This window comes from Aulonocara stuartgranti, assembly GCF_965226115.1.
Source record: "Aulonocara stuartgranti genome assembly, chromosome: 3".
NCBI classification, from domain to species: Eukaryota; Metazoa; Chordata; class Actinopteri; order Cichliformes; family Cichlidae; genus Aulonocara; species Aulonocara stuartgranti.
Genome location: NC_138941.1, coordinates 79,284,679 through 79,309,712, shown reverse-complemented (window position 1 = coordinate 79,309,712; position 25,034 = coordinate 79,284,679). Strand labels below are relative to the sequence as shown.

Below are 25,034 nucleotides of genomic sequence, written 5' to 3'. Positions count from 1 at the left end.
ACTTACATTTGAAAGTGTTTTCCTCTCCTGCTTCGACTGCCATCATTGTCAGACAAACAACCTTCTGTATCGCCTGCAATGAATCCTGGGATATGGTAGGACACAAAGGTACGACCCATGTCCTTATTACCTGTGTGAGTATATATAGGCTGTGTCCAAATTCAGGGGTAGCAAAGGCCACATTTCTTTGCTCTTTTTCCCGGCTTTCTTATTTTGTTGCTATTGTTCAATAACAACATAGACAAAAAAGTATTTTATAGTTTATGTATTCTGACAAAGGAATAGATAACTACATGTTGTTGGTGCATTGCAATCTAAATTCTCTAAGCATGACTGTGAACAAGCACAGAAAACAGACAGGTATGCAGATGTCTTTACAAGGATTAGATTTACGTTACAGAGAACAAGAAACATGGAAGTGGAAAGTATAAAACCTGCTCAGCACATCAGTCTGATTCTGAATTAGTTTGTTAATCGAGGTAGCAGCAGGTTGTCTGTTTGACGGCTATGACTAAGACAGCTGCATCAATTCCTCTTTACAGACAGATGTATAAGAGCAGCTCACAGCCCTACAGTTAAACTGAGAGAAAACATTTTAACTACTGCTGCACACTATGCTGTGATGTTCTGCTTAGCGCTGACACTCAAGAAGAAGACACTCAAAATAAAAGATTCAGGTTGGAAAGACGTGAAGCTCCTCCAGCTGTCTATCTTCATTTTCCTGTGTGGGTGAAACACACTGGATCAGTTGTGTGTCTTTATACAAATACATTAACATATTTATATTTGGATCTGCTGAGGTACCTGCTCTCACTGATGAGTACACAACATCTGGATCAGCTGGGTACTCTGTAACACAACAGAGTACAGATTCATTCACTTGACTTTTATTTATAGAGTCAATTCATAACAAGAGATCGGGAGTGGCCTTAGTGGGCTCCGACATCATGAAATCCACTTTTAAAGATTCTAAAAGTATTACTGCAGCAGATTAATTAATATTACAGTAAAATCATTTACTCGTGGGTAAAAGTACAGAGACTCTTTTGACTAGGTTATAATAAAGTCCATTAGTCCTTTGGAAACACTGACAGGAAACTGAGATAATTCAAAAAGGCAAATTTAGTCATCTAGCCGTTGTAGAAATGGTCCTTACTTATGTTCAAGCATCTAAAAATGTACATTAGAGAAATGTGAAATCATTTTTTTCTTCAGTAATTAGCTAATAAGGTGTGTTGTAGTAGAGCTAACACAGTTACCTCCTGGACGGAGTCCTTACACTGCTCACTAGTTACCACCTCTAGTCGCAGATATACTGTTGCTCAGGATATAGAGAGGAATGTGGACTTATCAGGAAGTTGGTGGTACAATCACCAACTCCTGCCTCTAGATATTGAAATGCCCTTGGGCAAGGTATGGACCTCATATACCCCCTGAGGCATCCATCTTGGGCTATGCGTGAGAGTTATGTATAAAAACTCCTATTTAACAGGAAGAAACCTCCAACAGAACCAGGCTCAGGCGAGGTCGGCCATCTTTCACGACTGGTAGAGCAGTAGAACTCTACCCAAATAACAGATAAGTCCAAAAATATTTGGGGACAGAGACTGAAAAATAAGTGACAGAATAGAAATGCTGTACAGCATTTCTAGTAGTTGTGGTCTCTGTGGAACATAGACTGAACATGAACTGAAAACACCAGGTGCACCACCCAGGAACCCTGACAGTAGCAATAGCAGTGAAGAATTCCAGGGTGAGGTAAGAGAGGAGTAATCAGGAGTAGGCAAGATTTGTAATTGTTTCAAAAAGAGAAAGCAAGCGAAGCCAATAAGTATAAAAGAGTGCTCTTAAGATGAGTCGAAGATCGTCCTGTACTTTCCTGGGCATGAGGACTGGAGAGCAACATCAGAAGATTTTAGTGAGATGTGACAAATCATTGTTCAACCACTGTGAACATAACAATTGGATCTATAAAAATAACTTTTGCTGAATTGTTGTCTCAAAAGACTTGGAGGGCTTTTTGCTTTCCCCATGGATATTATTGCGCACAGGATGGAAAGGAGTTTATCACCAGAATGTACGTCATCCCCTCCTCTCTCATTCATCTCAAGACCAATAAAAGAGATCAGCATCAGTATAGAGTTCATTTATGAGATTAGGATACAATTCTGGTGATTCAATTAAGTGATTCTTACTATGTGCTAAAGCATTTACATTGCCCATGCTAAATTGCTCTTGACCTGCAAGGTTACTCAGGCAGTCATGGAGAACCTTCACACTGAGAACCTTCACAACCTTCACCGAGAACCTTCACAGACATCAGGCAGTCATTGAGAACCTTCACACTGAGAACCTTCACAGACATCAGGCAGTCATTGTCAGAGGGAACAGGCTCATAACTGGAGATGGGCAGTTAGAGCTAGGCAAGTCTCCTCACTGGTTCAGTCCAGTTCCTTCATTATCAGTTGGGGAACACTCCTTGGAATCAGAAACTTGGACCCTTTAAATGAATGGCCGGTCCAGGTTTCCTGTACTAACTGACTGATCCAGCAGTCAGTCAGGCCTGTAACAGATCTGTGGGTCACACAGAACTCTGCAGGCTAGGCAACAGCAGCCTGACTGCTATTAGTTATTGAGTGAAAGGATGAAAGTTACTTGTTACTGGCCCCCAAGCTCAGTTGACTTAAAACCAAGGAGGTCCATGTCTATGATGCTGTCAGGCATGCATACAAGCACATGGGGGCCATACAAACTGCACATCACCAAGAATACTGTAGCCCCTCACAAAACAAAAGCCTCTATTCAGGAGTACTCGACTCCTGAACACAAAGCTTAACACAAACGTGCACCTTAAAGAAGATACCCTGCAACCTGGAAAGCAAAATGTGTCTCACTGATATCAGTAACAGGAAGTCCCAAATTGTTACTAATGTGGTGTTGTTGTGGAGTCCTCTCCTAAATTTCTCCCGAACAAATGCATGTGTAGTCAGGAAGCATTCAGCGTGTACCTAATGGTGGGTGTATGTGCCCTGGTCAACTGTCTGCAGACAGTGTAATCTTCTTTAACCACGTTTACAATGAAACAATTTGCTCCTTTGTGAAAACCACTCCAAAAGCTGATTCAAAGGAGCCAGAATCACCAATGATTTCATCCTATGGTCTATGTATGAGTGGATGTTGCAGAGGTTACCAGTATTTCTGCCCGCAGGTCTTTGAGATCTGATTTGAACTTGGCCATAAGTGACCTCAGAAGGGCCTGTGAATGAGAGAGATATGATGATTTACTGAACAGAGAAACAAGGTCACGCAGAAACACTGACACTCAGCTAAAGAAATGGACCTGTAAGAGTCAAAGTGAATGTTTTGTTTATTTCTTGTGGTGGTGCAGGTGTTTTCCTGCACCTCAGCTGACTGCATGGGGGTGTGATCGCATGTTATTTACCTGACACGGGTGAACTCAAAGGGGAGTTTTTCACCTTTAAGTCCTTATTACAAACGATGTAAGTTAATACATCCATTATTTGTTTTGTATGAACGGAAAGTTTATTGGTTTAGTTTTAAAATAAAATGCACACAGTATGGCTTGTTGGAGACGCATCACAGCCCATCAAAGCATGTTTTACTGCATACATCAGGACAATGAAGAGGATTTCTGGATGCAGCTTTTGGAGTGATGATGCTTTCACATGGTGGGACACTGCTGTTGGAGAAGGAGATATTGGAAACGGCACCATCACAGTGGCACAGAGGAACGTAGCGCAATGCACACATCAGACGTGGCAGGACACGTGGATTCACTCTGTTTATTTTTGAATGCTTTGAACACAGTTTGGAAGCATCACCCCTTGTCCATTGGGGACATTGGTTTGTGCTGTGTGTTGGCATATGCTTGGTTTAATGATTAATTAAAGCTGTTTTATATACACATTGCAATGTGCTCATAAACGACTTGGCACTCTGTGATAGGAATGATGTTCTTTAGGCTTAATGGAGTCCAAACAGGAGGCCGAATGGAGACATCAGGATGGTTCTTCAAAGGCCTTCAAAATAAAGGTACACAGAGCCAGCTGCTCATACCGAAATCTGCAAAATTGGATATACACCAAATTTAAATGCGAGCAGTCGAAGTTCTCTCAGTCAAATTGTTCGGAACAGTGTTTATATAATATGAACTCAAAAAGCTCAAGAAACAGTCTTACTTGTAATAATCTGTCGTCCACCTGTCCTTAGAGAGTGTCTAAGCGCAGTAACTAAGTTTAAGAATATAATCCACCCACTGTTATCATCTTCAATGCCCTGTACCAACACAGAGCAGAGCAGCTATCTGAACGCTACCCCAACAGAGGTCGATTATCTTGTTAATAATTTTACCTCCTCACTACGTACGACTCTGGATGCTGTAGCTCTTGTGAAAACTAAGGTCTCTAATCAGAAGTACCTGACTCCGTGGTATAATTCTCAAACACGTAGCCTAAAGCAGATGACTCGTAATCTGGAGAGGAAATGGCGTGTCACAAATTTAGAGGATCATCATTTAGCCTGGAGAAATAGTTTGCTGCTTTATAAGAAAGCCCTCCGCAAAGCCAGAACATCTTACTATTCATCACTGATTGAAGAAAATAAGAACAACCCCAGGTTTCTCTTCAGCACTGTAGCCAGGCTGACAAACAGTCAGAGCTCTTTTGAGCCAACCATCCCTTTAACGTTAACTAGTAATGACTTCATGAACTTCTTCACAAATAAAATTTTTATCATTAGAGAAAAAATGACCAATAATCATCCCACAGATGTAAGCTTAATTAGTTTTACAGCTTTTTATCTAACCCCATAAACTGAACTGAATAACTGAACTGAATTTCAAATGTTTCATAATTTTGTGTATGTGCATTGTGTACCTGCAGCGTGTGTCCTCACAGCAGAGTAGACTGCATCTGGACCAAGAGAATGGTTTTCTGGAAGATAAACAGAGATCAAACAGAAACATGTTTCCTGTGATAAACTGCACAGTAACTTTAATTCATTCTAACCTTCCCAAAATGGCAGCTGAGCGCCTACACTCAGCTTACCTCGCCTCTTCTTCTTCTGTCTGATGTTGATATCAGCATAGGTCACTTCTTCAGGAGCAGGTGAAGTCTTGGTGACTGAGAAGGAGAGGAAAATCAGACTCAAAACACTTTATATGTAATGGTGCATTACGGTGTAGTGCTGGATCAGATGAGAAAGCTGGGGTGGAATAGGTCAGGGAGTAGTTGTAGGTCGTACTGGTTGATATAGCAAGTTACTAGCGATGTGAATCGATCAGAATGTAGTGATTCATTATTGGTATCACATATCAATTTGATTCCCTTATTGATTCTCACTGGCTTTGCTCTGGGAGTCGGCATCATCATTAAAGCAAAAATACATACATTTGTGTTAATTAATTACATGCTTTTGGTCAAAGGTTTGTACAGGTAATTATTAGGTATATTTGTCAATCTAATTAATTCGAGTCTTGGTAATTAATTCATCTTGATTAACTGAATTTAATCACACAAGAAAATTTGCCCCAAAGTGCAAATCTTTTTTCTTTTTAATTTTAAAGGGTTTTACTGGATAACAAAATAAATAATAGACATGGACATGAATATTTTAAACTCAAGCTATGCTGGCATTAGGTATTTTCTGTTCTGCAGTTTGCCCCCTAGTGGTTGTTTTTGTGTATTTCTTACTGATCCAGCCAGAGGCAGTTCCTACTCTGTTAATCTGTTGCCATCGACGCCTTCACAAGGTGATAAACGGCATCATCTGTGAGTAATATTGTTTGTTATCACTGAGACGACTTGTGTGCATTATTATTTGTTGTGAAGGAGTGATATCGTTTGTTAGAATTTAATTTGAATGCATGTACAACCTAAGCTAGTAAGGTTAAGCTAGCTCATATGCCATGTGGTTTCTTTAACATTTTGATCATGAGCGGGATTTCCTTTGATGTTTTATTCGGGCACTCACTAAGCAGATAAATATTTTGCTCATATTTTTGAATATGTGACTTACTGGTGTGTTTGTTATATTTTATATTGATGCAACATTTTTATTAGTTTGTTTCTGGTTTTGTCAACAGTTTCACACTTTTTCCTTATTACATCATCCAACTCAACACATCGGCCTGTTCCTTGGATTTTGATTTAGAGTGTTTAGCTGTCTGTAATAATAATAACTAAGGGAGGATTCAGGGTCACCTGGTCCAGCCCTAACTATATGCTTTAGCAAAAAGGAAAGTTTTAAGCCTAATCTTGAAAGTAGAGATAGTGTCTGTCTCCTGAATCCAAACTGGAAGCTGGTTCCACAGAAGAGGGGCCTGAAAACTGAAGGGAAGCTAAAACAGGAGAAATCTGCTCTCTCTTTCTAGTCCCTGTCAGTACATTTTGGATTAATTGAAGGCTTTTCTGGGAGGTTTTAGGATGTCCTGATAACAATGAATTACAGTAGTCCAGCCTGAAAATAATAAATGCATGAACTAGTTTTTCTGTGTAATATGTGCATTGAGGGACATATCCTGGTCGAAAATGACTCCAAGTCACTTATGGACTCCTTAGAGATTTTCTCCATCCCTTTGATCTTTTCTTGATGAACACAGAGATCATGTGTGCTTAGTATTGGAAAGATTATTGGAGAACAAGTTTGTTAAAGTAGAGAAATGTGATTTTCATTGTTTCCTTTCTTTGTTACATAGTTGGAAAGGAGCAGCTCCCTTCCAACCAGACAAAGGTGCAAGCGGACAGAGATTGGCCAACTCCTGAGACCCGCAAGCCCTGGCACTGATTCTTTGGTTTTGATAACTTTTACTGCCATGTCACCAGAGACTTTAGAGACTTTTATTGTGGCCTTTCACTATCTCAACAAGTGTTTCTCATCAACTCCTGTTCTCTCTCAACCAGATCTCTCCAAACATTTCATTGTGGAAGTGGACCCATCAGACTCTGATATGGAGGCAGTTCTGTTCACCAGTGAAGAGACAATGAGAAAAAAAGCACATGGGTGCATTTGACCTTCAATCTGTTGTGAAAAATGCGGTATGGACCCTTTGCTCTTGCTTTAGTGTGGATGTGAGAGGAGGCCAGCGGTTCTAGTGCCTGGACTGAGTTGTGCCTGTGGGGCATAGAGAGCTTCTGACGGGACACCCAATCATCGCGTGGCACAACCACAAAAACCTTGCACACCTTCAAGCTGCAATGAGACTCAATGTCTGGCAAGCCAGATGGTCCCTGTTTTTTCTCATTTCAATTTCACCATCACTTACAGACCCGGTTCTGAGAATATCAAGCCAGACGCACTGAACCGCCAATACTCCATCACTGAGCAACGTCCAAGACCACCATCCTGTCCATCCATGAAGCTCTACAGGCTGAACCTGACCCAGGAACTGGAACCCCTGGCCTCCTCCCATGTTCAAACTAGAGAAAGAGCTAATTAAATCCACTGGGTCCAGACCCCAAAATTTACGTTATCCATGAGCCAATCACTCAATCTCGTTTCTGTGATGGTGGTTTTGGTGGAAATCCCTGTCTGAGGATGTCTGTGAATATGTTTCTACCTGTTCAATCTGCACCCAGAACAAGTCCTCTAACTTACACCGACAGGATTATTCAGAACAGGCCCATAACTTAATGATCTCATCTGTCACCCATCTCTCTCCTTTCGAGTTGACCGTGGGGAACCAACCACTTGTGTTCCCTGCAATTGAAGTTGAGCTAACTGTTCCATTCTCCTCTTAAACCTTCCTTGGAGCACCAATCCACCTTGTTGTATGTTAATCACTCACTGTAGATAAATGCACCAAACTGCCTTTTCCAAGTCTGGAATTAGGGCATTACCTGCCCTAATCTATGTGACACAGAAACCAACTAGGGAGAAGCAGAAAGACAAACGGAACAGCACTGCCATCCCTTATATTTATCAGATAAACTCAGGTACATAAACTTGTACTTTTCTCCAAGTACAACATCCCAGTGTACTGCAGACCCAGCCACACACTTAGACACAAACTGGTTCAATTTTAGAGACAAAACTCCGTAACACAAACTTAGTAGTGTGTTACGTAGTGTATGCTGTACAGTGTAGTGAGGAATTCTCACAGTGAAGAAAAGACTCCACTGTGTATCTGCATCTAAAGGACAAAGGTCACTCTTTTGAGGATGCCAATGTTCACATTTTGGCATATCGGCATCGGGGTCAAACAAGTGGCGGCCTCCACGGGTGGCAGAGTGTACCAATTGTTTTTTGAGCAGTGCTAATAACCTTCTTAGCCTTATTTTCAGTAGTGGCCCCTGCTTACCAAACACTCAGGCAGTAGGAGACTGAGGAGCAGTAACATGCCAGCAGCAGCTTCCTGGTTATTCTTGCTCAGGACATGAAGACAGTGCAGCCACTCCTGGACCTTCTTTAGCAGGGTGTTGGTGTTGTGGGCAGACAGATTCCACACGTCAAGGGCGTAGATTTGGTTTTGGCATTGGTGGGGACGGATGATTCAACCGCTGAACCCTGCCCGGTTTCTTTCTTAGTTAGCGTATTGTCTGTCTTGTCTTAATGTTGGTTTATGTTGGTTTCTAATGGAGCACTGTAACAAAACATTATTTCCCCCAGGGATCAATAAAGTATTCTGATTCTGATTTTTTCCCTTTTTGTCTTTGCTTCTTAATAAAAAGGAGAATATATTTGCCTACATATCCTATTCTACATGCTTTTAAATCATTTAGTTTACTTCAGCCATATTCCATAGAAATCAGGTATCATACAAAAATAAAAATAGTTCCTCCTCTCCTCCTTGCAGGTTCTCGCAGCGCAGGCTTGCCGCTGCTAAAACTAAACAGAGCTCCCTGAAAGGCACAGCCAATCACATTGGCCATATTTGTCACATGATGTAGGAGAGAACATAATTTAACTCTTTCTGCACCGCTGGGTGAGACGTTGATCGGGGTTTTTCTTTTCTTTCTATCGGTTTTGTTTTTCTTTACTCGCAGAGATCAAATTATTGGTGGGGACAATTCAATAATCACTGGATATTGGTGGGGACATGTCCCTTCCGTCCACGCCAAATCTACGCCCTTGCCACACCTTGTACATTTATAATGGAAGGGAAATGGACTTGTCGTGCCTCCTGAAGTGTCATGGTCCTTGGTCATTTGACCCAGTGTTTTGCGTTCTTAGTGCAGGCTGAGAGAGGTGGACCAACTGATTGAGTTCAGTTGGTTAAGAAGTCTTTGATCCAGGAGTAGGTGGTGGGGGGTATGAAGGTGATGAGAATGTCTGGTACTATGGTGCTGAACACTGAGCTGTAGTAAAAAGAAAGAAAAGTGCATAGCTCACATAGCTCTTCCTGTATTCCAGATGGCTCGGCGTTCTGTGAAAAGTGAGAGTGATGGTGAACACCATGTCAGAACATAAGGGTGTCCATAAATGCACGTGTAATCGTATCATCAGATTTGTGGCTGTATGTTCGCGAATCTAGGGTGAAAGCAGGTGCTGGGCTGTCAACTGAGAGTCTGGGGATGATGGGCACAACTTGCCCATCAACAGGGTTAGGTCACTGAGCTGGTCAAAAAACTCCTTGGTTGCAGGGTGGATGCAGTTTGCCCTGAGTTCATGAAGGCTTTTATGCTTCGGCTGCTGTCCCCGTGACCCAGCCCCATATGAGCAGGAGAAAATTAATGGATGGATTGAATTTTAATAAATATTTGATATGCCAAATAGTATGTGGAGGGCAGGATTTAGACCCAGATGCAGGACATGTAGAAAGTGAGGAAAACATAATGCTTAATAGGAAGATAAACTAAATACAGGACACAAAGAACCACAAAAAAACAAAAGAAAACAGGAGGAGAATAAGGAAATAAGAGAAAATTGACACAATTAAACTGGGGAGCAAGGAGAACAAAAGCAGGAACACAGAGGGGGACTGCATACTGCATAATCAAGATACACAGAGACTCAACGGAAAAATAATCTAGGAAGTAGGAACTTCGAGGCAGAATACAAATAAAGACTGATGGAAGACAGACTAATGTCATTTTTATACTTCTATTGACATCAAGAAAAACAGAAAGAATGTGACTGATAGAGTAAAACTCAAGTAATTTGTACAGAAATGGAGATTAAAAACCCACAAAGAAACTCAAAACCATGGGTTCAAGACATGTCTTTTGGATTGTTTCAGTGTTTTTTAGGACTTTCTTTTTTCTCAAATACACCGTGTCATCCTTTGCCTGCATAAGCTAGTTCAGGTGGACCAAATCCTAATCCAGCCTGATCACTAAAATGGTAAGAGCAGCACTTCAGTTCACTGTTTGGAGTTTTGAAACTCTCAGCAAACAGACTTCACGCTGACCAACACTCAGTTCATCAGAGACCAATCATGATTGTTAGTTTGTGTCATTGTGAAGATTCATGACTTCTTCTAAAGTCTTAGAGTCAACTACAGCTGACTGTGAACTAGAGCTGGGCGATAGAACGATAACGATATGTATTGCGAAGTAACTTTTTCTCAATATAAAAATTAAACTATTGCGATAGACCTCATCTCTCTTGTCCTCTTAAAAAAAAGAAGAACAGCCGATCCAAATTAGGTAACGCAGAGTCGAACCAATCACAGCCGCAGCGTCACGTCACGTGACTTGTTACGTACAGCACAAGTGCCAAGCCGCACATGTGTATTTGTTTGGGAAGCAGCCAGCCGCCGTGCCGCCCGGGTAATAGAGAATAGAATAGAATAGAATAGAATAATCCTTTAATTGTCCCACAAGGGGAAATTTGGTTGTAACAGCAGCCAAAAAGACAAATATACAAACAAACAGGACACAGGACACAGAACAGAAACATACACAATTTTTCTTACATATTTTTTCTTAAGGACAATGGTTACTATAAACACAGTACTGTACAGTTATTAAATAAAATAAAATATAACAACAGATAAGAGGCAAACCAGGTTGTAGTGTGAATCGGTTAATTAACTTATTGCAGTTACAGTGCAGATGTGAACATCTGTGTTTGTTGGGAGCAGTTCTGATTGCACAGTCTGACAGCTGCAGGGAGGAAGGACCTGCAGAAACGCTCCTTCATGCATCGAGGATGCAGCAGTCTGTCACTGAAGCAGCTCTGCAGCAACATCTACATGCATGGGCTGGGAGACTCTGTCCATCAGAGATGTTATTTTGGCCAGAGTCCTTCTGTCTCCCACCACCTGCACTGGGTCCAGGGTGCATCCCAGAACAGAGCTGGCCTTCCTGATGAGTTTGTCCAACCTCTTCCTCTCAGCTGCCGATAAACTGCTGCTCCAACATACCACACTGTAAAAAATGACAGATGCCACCACAGAGTCATAGAAGGTCTTTAAAAGCGCTCCCTGGACTCCAAATGACCTCAGCCGCCTCAGCAGGTAGCGTCTGCTCTGACCCTTCCTGTAAAGAGCATCAGTGTTGTGGCTCCAGTCCAGTTTATTATTCAGGTGAACACCCAGGTACCTATAAGAGTCCACTATCTCAATGTCCACTCCCTGGATGTTCACCGGTGTCAGTGTGGTGGGTCTGCGTCTCCGGAAGTCCACCACCAAATCGTTGGTTTTCCCGGCGTCTATCAGCAGGTGGTTCTGCTGACAGGTGAGTCAGAGCTCGGTGCAGGAGGTAGATGATGGCGTCCTCCACCCCGATTCCAGGCTGGTAAGCAAACTGCAGCAGATCCAATGAAGACCTCACCAGGGGGCGCAGATGGTTTAGAACCAACCTCTCGAGGGTCTTCATCAGGTGCGATGTCAGGGCTACCGGCCTGTAGCTAATGAGGTCCTTGGGATGGGAGGTCTTTGGTACCGATACCACACAGGAGGTCTTCCACAGCTGTGGTACTTTCCCCAGTGACAGGCTCAGGTTGAACAGATAACCTAGGATGCCACACAGTTCATCTGCGCAGCATCTCAGGAGCCTGGAGCTGATGTCATCTGGACCTGCAGCCTTCCGCACCTTGATCTTGTGAAGCTCGTTCCTCACTTGAAGTGCTGAGATAGAAAGAGAGGATTTTGGGGGAGGGGTGTGTATGTTGGAGTCCACAGAAGCCAGGGGTGGGTGTAATGACTGGGAGCTGGGAGGTGTGAAGCTGAGAGGTGTGAAGTCCTGAGATGAAGGACAGGCAGGCCCTGAAGATGAAGGAGATTGCAGCAGGGGGGGACGATGCTGGGGGAGGGGTGGGTGTTTGATCAAACCTATTAAAATATTTATTTAGGTCATTCACCCACCCCAGGTCTCCTGCAGCCTGGGGGGTTGGTTCTTGTCCTGAGATTGTCTTCAGGCTGTTCCAAACCCCTCTGATGTTGTCCTGTTGCAGCTGCTCTTCCATCTTCCTCCTGTAGTTTTCCTTTCCTTGCCTTATCTTCCATTTCAGCTTCTTCTGGACAACTCTCAGCTCCTGTTTGTCTCCAGATCTAAAGACTCTCTTCTTCTCCTTGAGGAGAGCCTTAATTTCAGGATTTATCCATGGCTTGTTGTTAGAAAAACACCGTACCTTTTTGATGGGTACGGTGTTGTCCACACAGAAGTTCATGTAATCCGTAATGCAGTCTGTGATGCTGTTGAGGTCATCCTCCAGGGGGCTGCAGAGGTTGTCCCACACAGTAGAACGGAAACAGTCCCTCAGGGCCTCTTCAGTCTCTGCCGACCATTTCCTTACTGTGCGTTTCACTACTGGTTCCCTGTGTACCAGAGGTTTATACACAGGCTGGAGAAAAAAACCTCTAGTATGGAGGAAATGAGTGTGCCGACTAGAGAAAAATCAACCGAGCGTGACTGAAGGTTACCGAAGAGAAAACAGATGATGGTTCCAATGCCGGAGAGACTGTCGAACAGAAGAGCCATAGAAGTTCCGTAATGTGGAGGTATTTTGGTTATTTCAAGTCTGACAAAAAACAGAGTAGCGCGCACTGTAAATGTGCCGAAAGCAAGTATGGAAATACAATAAAGCGGTGCAGCTCAGTCTCTGACTGGAAGCGCTGATTCGTCATTCGGCTTTTGTCAGACTAAAGTAACTGTTAAAACTGTTTGAAAAGCTCAACTATACAACAAGGACAGATTGAGAATTTCCTTTTAGTTCTCAGTTTATTTGATATTGACAAAAGTTAGTCAGTTTTGTCTGTTCTTCTGTAAAACAAACTAAGATTTATTTTTAGAATTAATATTTTGTTTCTAAGTGGAATTGACAGTTTAGTCTGTTTTGTTTGTTCTATTTTGAAACTTAAACGCTTTAGCGCTTAAAGTCTCATGTTCCTTAAGTACATCTACCCTGTTGAACTTATTATGGGAAATAAATATTTAAATCAAAACAAGCTGCTGATTATTTCACATTTTACTTGTGAGCAACGGCACATTTAAATCTTACAAATATAGTTATTTGGCTTATATCGTGATAGATATCGTTATCGCCTGAAATGGAAAAAAAAAACGTGATATGAAAAAATCTTATATCGCCCAGCTCTACTGTGAGTATTAAAAGCATCCCCACTTCCAGAATAAGAGAAGCTTAACATCTAACTGGAGAGCGGAGATAGGCTGGCAGCTCTGAGCATCATCTCACATAGAAAAGCGAGTAGATCATCAGATCCTCATGAGTAAAGTCTGACTGTCACCCTCAGAGAGCTTCAGGTGAATGACTTTACCTGGTTAGTTCAGGTGAGCCATACCTCTCAGTTTCTTCAACAGAACCACACCTCCAACCAGAACCAGGACCAGGACCAGGACTACAGGGAGCACCAGGAGATAAAGAGGAAGGGAGGAGGAAGAGTGTGGAGAGGAAGAGGAGGGAGGGAAAGTGGTGAGAAGAAGAGGAGAGGTTGTGGTAGGAGGAGGATCTGCAGGAGAGATGATGATGAGATGATGAAGATGGTTCAGTCAGTTCATTATCAGGTCAGCAGGTTAGTTTGTCTTTAAACAGGAAATGATGTCAGTGCCCTGACCTCTGACCCTCAGTCTGCTCTGAGGAGAAGGTGGATGAATATCAGTATAACACCAGTAGAGACCTTCATCAGACCGCTGGACGTTAGAGAGAATCCACTTTCCTTCAGGTCCAGATCCAAGTGTAACATTATCTCTGACAAAGTAAGACTTTCGTCTTTCTCCCTCTTTGGGTGTACAGCACAAAGTGACATCACTTCCTGTCATGACAGGAAGTGCAGGAATCTCCAGGATCACACCTTTGTCTGTCCAGCAGAGACACAAACAGAGTGACACAGAGACAGACAGAAACAGAGACACAGCTGGAACATCTGTCTGTACCTGAGACACTGATGGAGACTTCTTCACTCTGATGTCCAGATGAGCTTACACACAGGAAATTTCCACCAGTGGAGAGACTGAGATCGAGAGCACAGAAGGAACTGTTAATCCTACTAAACTCTGACCCAGCTGCTCCACAGTCCTCAGTGAAGTTTCCTCTGGTCCTCTTCACTGTCCATCCATCAGCTGTCTGTCCATCATCAACACAACTCAGATACACTGAAGATCCTCTGAAGACCTGCTGAAGGTTTGGACTGACAGACAGAGACACTGGAGGACACACACACACACACACACACACACACACACACACACACACACACACAGTAAGTGTATTTGTGTTCTTTTGGAGTCTCACTGATGGTTTTCACATCATCAACTCACCTGCAGAAACAGTCGGTGCAGACAGCAGCAGCACACACACACCTGCAACAGGAGGACAGAGGTCACAAGGTTAGAGGTCACTAAAGGTCAGAGGTCACTAAAGGTCAGAAACAGTTCAAAATGGAGGTTTGTTCATCTTGAGCCAAACACTCCATGTTGGGAAACGTCCCAGAACAGGTTGTGGACGACAGGAAGTCATCAAGAAAAATAACTTGCAAGTGTCTGTTGAAAAGGTCTTTAAATAAACCACGCTCTGACAGCAACCCTGAAGCTGGGCACACATTTCCTCAGGAGACAATGTGAGTCTGCTGGGTCCATAATGAGGTAAAGTTCTGCCATGGTGGCTGTGTGGCTGGCAGAGGAAAGACCCAAATGTGAACTCAGAAACGGGAATGCTGAACTAATTATTGGCTTTAACAAACTAAAATAAGTGCAAAATAACAAAACTAGGAAGTCTGACCTTTGCATCAATGTCCCCGAGTCTCTCCGGCTGACTCTAAATTGTTTTTGTTTTCTCTCTCCCTCTCTCTTCTCCTCGCTGTCTCCTCCCTGCCTGGGCGGATGTCAATATTGGGCTCCCGCCTTTGATGCACCTGCTCTGACTAGTCCTGTCTCCTCGGCCAGTATTCAGGGTTTGTGGCTCAGAGTGTCTCATCGCTGGATCGTTGAACACCCTGAGTTCATGCAGCCTCGGCTAAACTTTGCTCGTTGTATATTTCTGGCTCATATTAACACTTGTCTTTGTATAAAGATTCCCGGACTTGTCTGAGAACCTCTCCCTGGACCCCTGAGTGTGGCAGTGTGAAGTGCAGTGAAAGCACGAGTGGCAGAAGAGGAGCATGTGTGAGCGGAGGAAGTGTGGATGTGCGATTTCAGGTGAGTTAAATAAATGTGTTTTGCTGAAACACCAGTGCTCACTGGTGACGTGTTTGAGGAAAATGGGCCAAAAATAGTGTTTTTTTTGTACAGTTATAGAGTTTCCCCTCTACCAAGGGGAAACTCATTGTGTGTTCCCGCCACCAGCCAACACATCTGCAGTCAATTAATCACCTGCTGCTCCTTGGTCTCTGGTGACTATTTCAGATGGCGGGTCGGCGTTTCTCATCCCTGGATTGTTGCGTGACTCTCTTCAGTGTTGCTCAGCTCTCTCGTGGTAATTTCGTTCGCAGTATCTGTTCCTGGCTTTTCACTTTCCTCTCTTTTGTATAAAAATGTCCCTGGACCCATCCCTGCCTGGTTCCTCCAAAGTGCTGACAAAGTGACTGGAGAGGATTGTTGTTGCCCTTCCCCAACCTAGGATTCCCTGGGCCCTTTGGCTGCTGTTTGATATCATGTTTGTGTTTGTCAAATCAAATCAAATCAAATCAAATCACTTTTATTGTCACATCACATGTGCAGGCACACTGGCACAGCACATGCGAGTGAAATTCTTGTGTGCGAGCCCCACAAGCAACAGAGATGTGCAAAACACAACAACACAAACGAGCAAAATACAAGAATGGCCAACCTGAAACTAATAAATATATGTACAATATATAATAGTGTATGCATTTCTGGATGTGTATACTAAATGTTTTTCTACGTGTGTGTGTGTGTGTGTGTGTGTATACACATTTTTACAAATTAAATAGTAAAAAAAATAATAAAATAAAATATATAAAATATACAGAGTTGAATGTGTGCAAAACAGTGGCATTACTGTACAGTATGGAGTGCATAATGTTGAAGTTCCAGTAGTGAAGCTGAGGTGTCTATGACGTGTTCAGCAGTCTGATGGCCTGGTGGAAGAAGCTGTCTCTCAGTCTGCTGGTACGGGACCGGATGCTGCAGAACCTCCTTCCTGATGGAAGCAGTCTGAACAGTTTATGGCTGGGGTGACTGGAGTCCTTGATGATCCTCCCCGCTTTCCTCAGGCAGCGCTTCCTGTAGATGTCTTGGAGGGAGGGAAGCTCACCTCCAATTATCCGTTCAGAGCACCGCACTACTCGCTGGAGAGCTTTGCAGTTGTAGGCGGTGCTGTTGCCATACCAGGTGGTGATGCATCCAGTGAGGATGCTCTCAATGGCACAGTGATAGAAGGTCCTGAGGATGCGGGGCTCATGCCGAATCTTTTCAGTCTCCTGAGAAAGAAGAGGCGCTGCTGCGCCTTCTTCACTGTTTTGTTTGTGTGTACTGACCACGTAAGATCCTCAGCCAGATGTACGCCAAGGAACCGGAAGCTGCTCACTCTCTCCACAGCAGCGCCGTTGATGGTGATGGGGGTGTGTACTTCTCTGCACCTCCGGAAGTCCACTATCAACTCCTTTGTCTTTGCGACGTTGAGGGTGAGATGGTTGTCTTGACACCAGTGGGTCAGGGCGCTGACCTCCTCCCTGTAAGCCGTCTCATCACCGTTGGTGATAAGACCCACCACTGTAGTGTCGTCCGCAAACTTCACAATGATGTTGGAGCTGTTAGTGGCTGTGCAGTCGTAGGTGTAGAGTGAGTACAGGAGAGGGCTCAGTACACACCCCTGTGGAGCACCAGTGTTCAGTGTGATGGGGGATGAGGTGATGCTGCCCAGTCTGACCACCTGGCGTCTGTCAGACAGGAAGCTAAGGATCCAGCTGCAGAGGGAGCTGCTCAGTCCTAGATCCTGCAGTTTCCTGTCCAGCTTCGAGGGAACGATGGTATTGAATGCTGAGCTGTAATCTACAAACAGCATCCTCACATACGTGTCTCTCTTCTCCAGGTGTGACAGGGCAGTGTGTAGTGTCAGGGCTATGGCATCATCAGTGGACCTGTTGTGGCGGTATGCAAACTGTAGAGGGTCCAGTGAGTCGGGTAGTGCAGAGCAGATGAAGTCCCTGACCAGCTTCTCGAAGCATTTGCTTACGATGGGGGTCAGGGCTACAGGTCGCCAGTCGTTCAATGAGGAGATGGTGGAGGATTTGGGTACAGGGACGATGGTGGCCATTTTGAAGCAGGCTGGGACTACAGACAGAGAGAGGGAAAGGTTGAAGATGTGCGTGAACACTCCAGCCAGCTGAGCCGCGCATGACTTGAGGACGCGGCCGGGAATCCCGTCCGGACCAGTAGCTTTGCGCGCGTTCACCTTCCTGAAGCACCTCCGCACATCCTCCTCAGACACAGTGTGCGCACTGACGTCATCCGCGGTGCGCACACTGTCCGGTCTCATGGTGTTCGCTGTGTCGAATCTAGCGTAGAATACGTTTAGATCCTCACACAGAGAGGCCGTGGTCTGCGGTGTGCTGGTTTTCCCTCTAAAGTCTGCGATCGTGTTTAGTCCCTGCCACATACTCCGAGGGTTGTCAAACTGTTGCTCCACCCTGTCCCTGTACTCACGTTTGGCTGCTTTGATCGTCTTCCGGAGTTGGTAATGTGCATGTTTGTAGTCCGATGTGTTCGCGGAGGCAAAGGCGGTGTTCCGTGCCGCCAGTGCCGCGCGAACATCTCCGTTAATCCAGGGTTTTTGATTTGGGAAGGATTTAACTGTTCTGGATGGGACGACATCTTCCACGCATTTCCTGATAAATCCACAGACTGAGTCTGTGTACTCATCAATGTCCCTAGCAGCCACGTGAAACATTTCCCAGTCCGCGTGATCAAAACAGTCCCGCAGCGCAGACTCCGATTGGTCCGTCCAACAGTGCACCGCCCTCCGGGTTGGAGCTTCCTGTTTCAGCTTCTGCCTGTAGGCGGGCAGGAGCAGGATGGAGCGGTGATCTGATTGGCCGAATGGGGCGGGGGAGGGCTTTGTACGCATCCCGGAAAGAGGTGTAACAGTGGTCGAGTAGCCGGTCTCCACGAGTGTTGAAATGGATGTGTTGGTGGAGTTTGGGTGACCGGGTGCACGTTCGCATAATCACACCAGCTGTTGTTGATCATGAAACACACACCACCGCCTCTGCTTTTCCCAGTAAGATCCTGTGACCTGTCCGCACGATGCACGGAGAACCCCGGTAGTTGTATTGCGGAGTCCAGTAGAGAACAAAGGCGTCTCAGGTGAGATGAATGGGGGGTCTGCAAATGGAGCGTCCGTGTTGCAAAACTTGAACTCCGGAAAGTTATAAGAAAGACCGTCTTTTATGTCCAGTAAGGTTTGTCGGTCGTACACAAGGAGACATGTGCTGCTCGTGAAAAAATAAAGGAAAAGTAAAATTAAACACAGAAGAAAGCCGTTGCTTGGGGGAGCTCGCGACGAGGCTGCCATACTCGGCGCCATCTTGGTTTGTGTATCACGAATATTGATATCAAACTGATCACTTGACCCATAGTATGTTTATTGCTCTTCGAGTGAATCAACAAATGGCGAAATGAAAATCCAAAAAACAACAATGCTGGGTTTTTTAGAGAGTCTCAGCTACATGTGTGTTTATTTCATATTTTCAGTTGTTTCCCTCCACGGCTAAACAAACTCTCTAAATCGGTTTCAGTTGTGTACTGATGAACACAACAATGGACATAAGGAGCTTCTTTCAAAGAAAAAACTCAGGTAGATGTTATTTTATATACTATGCTTTGGATGTTGTTCAGTATATTTCTATGCAAAACCAGAGGAACTTCAATACACAGCAGGATATTCACAGTTTAAACCAGATATTTACACTGGAGAAAACAAAAAAACAATTTTTACTGTTAAAAAGAGTAAACCTGTTTTTTTTTAGATAAATACATATTGAAATATCTTTTGAATTAGTTAAATGTCAGAATAAAGAGACAGAGCTTCCTATTTTTTTTATCACTTTCATTAAATGTAGGAGCACATATACACTAAGTTTATTGTTAATTAATAGGAAAACTGCAGACGATTCGATTCTGAGCTGCAGAAGCTTCTGATAGGTTAGTAGAGTCCATGTGAGTAAACTGGTGGCACAGCTGTGGATGCATATAAGGCAAAACACAGAGCCTGGCTGTATCCCAATCCAGGCTCTGCAGCCTTAAAGACCGCATTTCAAGGCCGATTACGTCACCGCGACGCGACGAAGCCTGTCCCAATTCAAAGGCTGCTCGAAATGCGGCCCTGAAATGCGTCCTTCATTTCCCTGAAGTTTAAGGCTGTGGCGGTGTAGACTTCGTGGCCCAACATATCCCAGAATGCATAGCGCGGCGGTGGGTGTGGATAAATTTGCAGAAAAAAATGGCGGCTGAGGAGCGGCCGAAGAGTAAACTTTAAGTACTGAATATTATGTCACTTATTTATGTGCAAATGTTTAATAACGAAGAACATTAAACATTACTGTTGACCACATGTCGGCAAAGTCATGTGACATTAGTGACGTTTGTACTAACTTGGTTTTAAAGCCTTTACTTTCAAATATACGCCGTCCAATAGCTGAGCTTCATCTTACAGAGAATGATCAAAGCTCATGTAGAAACAAACAAATGAACAAAAGATTTTCTCCTTCATCTCTGTCAAACAAAGCTGTAAGACACGTTTCCAGTGGTTAGTATCGTGGTTGGGCAGCGCAACGGAGGCTTTATTTTTTTTTAACTTTATTGACAAACAACAGTATCAGCGCAACGGAGGCTAGACCGTCCCATTACACAAGCCTCGCACTTCCGGCCTTAGCGGTCTTTGAGTACGCGGCCTTGAGGATCGTTGAGGCTGCAGACCCTGGATTGGGAGACAGCCCCTGTTTCTGTGACATGGGGAAATCAAGAGATATACCATAAGAACCATAAGTGTGGCTCAATTTGGTGCCATTTGCAATTAGGAAATACAGATAGTTTCTCTCTTTATTCTTAAAGTTAACAAATATGTTTTTTATATTTATCAATCTAAAAAAATAAACATTTAGTCTGATTTGATGTTACAATTAAAAAAGTAATTGTGTTTTTATCTGAAGAGTAAATATCTGGTTTCAACTGTTGTAACACTGTTGGTGTTTGGCTTGATTGTCAGCACAGAGGGAGAGAGAGAGATGAACAAGAGCAGGTGAGACACATGTTAGTCACATGGTTGTTTGCCTTTACACTGGCTGCCTGTCCGTCAGAGGATAGACTTTAAAGTTCTGATGCTGGCCTATAAAGCTCTGAATGGTTTAGGACCAAAATACATCAATGACCTCCTGACCCAGTATGAACCATCCAGATCCCTCAGGTCATCTGGATCCGGTCTTTTATCAGTTCCCAGAGTCAGAACCAGACACGGAGAAGCTGCATTCAGCTTTTATGCTCCTTATATCTGGAACAAACTCCCAGAAAGCCTCAGATCAGCTGAAACACTCAGTTTATTTAAATCCAGGTTGAAGACTCACCTGTTCTCAGCTGCATTTGAATAAAGCACCAAATCCACACTTTTAAGCTTAAATTTCAAAACTTACATTTAACTACTGATTTTATCTACTGTTCTGATTATCTGTTTTGATTGTTTGTTTGTTTGTTAATTAGTTAGTTAGTTTGTTTGCTTGTTTTAATCAATTTTAAATCATGCTTTTTATTTGTTTTTGTTTCTAATGTCTCTGTAAAGCACTTTGAATCACCTTGTTGTTGAATTGTGCTATACAAATAAACTTGCCTTGCCTTGCCTTGCCAAAACTCATCAGAACACGTATCTCGTACCTAGTGTTTCTTTTTAGATGCCATTTGTTACTTTTCAAATTCTGTATTTATTAAGTTCTGCAGGCTTGTTTGCACAACAAGGATAAATAATTATATAAACTCCTGAATCAAAATAGTGGACTTGAATTAAAAATAAGTGTAGTGCAGGTCTATGGTGATTTTTAGTGCTGCTATCATCTAGTTCTGATTCTGGTTCTGTCTTGGTTAAGTCCTCAGTAGTCCTGATTTTGAACTGTTGTAGTCCTGTTTTAATTCTGGATCAGTTCTGGGTCTGGTTGAATTGGGGTTTAGTCCTCGTGTCTTGATGCAGCCCTGATTTTGTTCTGCCTTGCTGCTTAATTAAAAAACTAGTTTAAGGTGTCCTGCACATGTGATATATATTTTTCCCTATATGAAGTCATTCTTTTTTGAACAAAACTGAAAACAGCCTAATAAATCTACCAGTCATTTCAAAAGCATCAGCTCTAACAGCCGTGCTTAGAGATTTCATTTCCTTTCACTGCTCAGCTCTCACAGATTGGCTCAGCTATGCTTCAGTCCCTCTATATTGTGGCCAATCACATGCGAGGATATAGAACAATATCATTATGTGAAAAACAGAGAGGGTGAGAGATGCGTCAGTCAAGTGGAGCGTGCGTCTGTCCTCTCAGTAAAGGAGTGAGACGGGGCGGTGAGGAGGGCTGCGCGAGTACATCGCAAAAACACATATATGCCTGACGCCCGTAAACGAAGCAGCATCTGGCTGCACTCTAAAGACTTTTCTGTCTCGACTTGGTCTCGGTCTTGATTACAAGTCTAGTACAGATACCATTATCTAAATCTGAAGGAAGGGGAAACATTCGACAGGATTGTGTACTTGGTGTGGTGTTATGGAAACAGTTGAGCGTGTATTCATTAACTGCAGGAGCAGGGCTCTAGACGAACTTTTTGCCATGGGCACAAAAGTTAGGCGCACACAGATTTTATAATAATTAATATAATGTGTTTGTCTGGATACACTGTGCTTTTTCAGCATTCAAAGATTGATGACACCGTGTCAGAGCACTGGCTATGAATTTCAGAAGGATCAGGCCTTAACAGAAAAGTTAGCAATAGTTCTTTTCCTATTACAGCTACATCCACTTCTGTCGTGCCGAGGCTGCTCATAGGGCTGGGTATCATCACTGATTTCTATAATCCATTCGATTCCGGTTTTCAAAGTCCCGATTCGATTCAACTTAGCCTCAGACAGTCAGAAATATTATAATTCTGATCATTTATCAGTACTGACTTCATCAGAATTGTGAACATCACAGCAGATGCCTTTGTGTGAAAGTAACTGAGAATAAAACACAGAAAAACATGAAGGAGATTTTCCTGGTCTGGCTTTTTATAGCAGATAACCTTAAAGATATTCTACAATGTTCTGCATATAAAGTTTAAATTTCTTCAGTATTGAACAACAGAAAAACAGGCTTTCTTGTCCGAGGTCATTTAAGTGAAAAAAAGAAAAAGACAGCAGCCACAGCGCTGTGAACAACGGTAGACTGGTGGGTAATAAGCGAATGAATAATACAGAAAACAGAGATTGGAGACGGGAAACTGTTCTTGAAGTACAGAGAGAGAGAGAGAGAGAGCTAGCTGTGCATGAAGTGTGATTTTAATAGTCGTGGAAGCAAAACAGCAAAATTCATGACGACATTGATCAAATGTGAAGCGCAGTTTGCTGCTTCTTTTGCTGCTGGCTCGGTGAATTTTGGTTGGAGAGACAAAACCTGCAGCTCAGAATCAGCGCAAAAAGACGTAAACACAGCGCGGACGCATCGGGATCACTAAGCTCTGACAGCGTGTCCGTCTGCGGGCCGTCGGGTGAGAAAGCCGAGAAAGACAAAGCTGATCCTGATGCGTCGGCTCTGTGTTTACGTCTTTGTGTGGAGTCCGTGTACCTGCTCTCATCTGCTGTTTGGTTGTTGTTGAAATGGTTTTGTGAGCTTTAATCTGAGAATCTGGCGTTTCTGGCAAAACACAGTTATATTTAAAAGTCAGGATTTAATGAATTGATATCGCTTTATTCAAGCTACTCACCTCCCACTTCCACCTGCACTTTCAACTGGACCACGGCCAATCAGAGAGATCCCGCCCCTTACTATCTCTGATTGGTTTAGTCCACGATAGGGGCAAAATGTGTGTCTGATGTTGACCACAGGGAAGGTTACAGATTTTTTTTTTTTTTTTTTTTTTTGCTACCCGAACAGTTGGTCGCACAGGTGCAACCAAATATTTTTTTTTAGTCGCACCACTGAAAAATTTGGTCGCATTTGCGACTAAATTGGTCGCACTCTAGAGCCCTGTGCAGGAGGCATGGTAACTACAGGAGAATGATGAGGGTAGAAATGGCAAACACTGGGGAATTCAGGTTTGAGAAGGTGGTTGAATGGATGGGAAAGGAGTGGTTCTTCGGTTGCTGAGAAATACAGGATTATTTAAGAGGATTTAGAGAGTTAGATGTGATGTTAGATAACTCCAGGGGGTGGCAGTAATGCAACTGCTGTGAATGCAAGCTGCTGTTAAAATGGAAGAGGAGGGAGAAGAGTCTTTGCCTCGTAACTCTTGCCAACCACTTCAAGGCTCCTACTCTGAACATCACCCAGTGCCTGGTTCCCCATTCCTCATCCTTGACAGCCCTAAGACTCCTTCATATAACGCCCCACTGCCCCTTTATGACTTTGAGCCCAAGCCCTAGCTCGTGTGGTGATTTTGCATTGTAGTGACTCATTGTAATGTGCATAGCATTTTCGTTAGTGCTGCTGATGGTAGCTCATAGTATTGTTCCACAGATCATAGTGATTTTCTCATAGTCTTGTTCATAGCGTTTTCCTTCATGCTGCAGATAGTAATTCACAGCTTTGTTTCATTGAGTGCAGGTAACGTCTAGTTATTTGTTTGCTTCATGCACGGTGATGTGCTACCTGCTAACTCGTCTCAGAGCCAGTGTTTGGGCTCTCGCCTTCAGTTCATGTTTTACTTGCCAAGAGTGTTTTTGTTTTCATTGCTTATGTCACTCTCGTCTTCCTACAATAAACTTCTCTTAATACTACACCCTCGTGTGTCCGGGTTTGTCTGCAGCTGAGTCTAGTCCTGTGCTTTGGGCAGTGCGACCATGACAAATGGACTCAAACCCAGGACCTTCTTACTGTGAGCCAAACCACATAAAATGAATGATGAAAAACCTTCTAGTGGAAGAAGATCAAATAAGGGGCATGCAAGAAATATCTGAAAAGGTTTTAGGACTTTTCTGAACTGTTTGCACTTAAAAAATATTCATACAAACTTAAAATTGGTGAAAAATGTCATGAAATAAAACAACAAATGTCATGTGAATGATTAAGTTATTATGTGAAATTATGATGTCTTTGTAGAGTCACAGAAATGTAAGATTTTACAAACTGAAGCAGAAGTCGTTGTAATGTAAACTTGACTTCCTTTAATGATGCAGTTTCATAAGGCAAAATTAATAAAAACTAATAAATGAATAAACTAATAAATTCTTGTAAAAGGTGGATGTAGCAACCCATTAAAAGTACAAAATCCTGTCAGACAGCTTGGACACAGTGTGCAGTCAGAGGGCGTTGGTAAGTCTCCAGAAATGTGTCCTCCTCTTTGTGTGTGTGTGTTGGAGTGAATGAATATTTGACTTACCGAGGAGTGGAGAGACAGATGGGGTCTTCATCTTGTCTGGACGTCGACTAAACGTCTGGACGACAGCCTGAGACCATCTCCTTCATCACTTCCTCTGTAGCACACTTAGTGATT

The 25,034-nt window shown here is 43.2% G+C and overlaps 1 protein-coding gene across 1 annotated transcript; it reads right to left on the bottom strand.

The window, feature by feature from the left end:
- Window positions 1-432: 432 nt before the first annotated feature.
- On the bottom strand, window positions 433-25,034 carry LOC309702934 (uncharacterized protein). The gene is made up of 9 exons (XM_082527586.1): window positions 24,921-25,034; window positions 14,679-14,720; window positions 14,295-14,564; window positions 13,703-14,218; window positions 5,067-5,141; window positions 4,896-4,952; window positions 3,191-3,256; window positions 805-849; window positions 433-721 (listed from the first exon to the last, which is right to left on the bottom strand). The coding sequence occupies exons 1-4, from the start codon at window positions 24,949-24,951 to the stop codon at window positions 13,935-13,937; spliced, it is 627 nt and encodes a 208-aa protein (XP_082383712.1). The 5' UTR covers window positions 24,952-25,034; the 3' UTR covers window positions 433-721; window positions 805-849; window positions 3,191-3,256; window positions 4,896-4,952; window positions 5,067-5,141; window positions 13,703-13,934.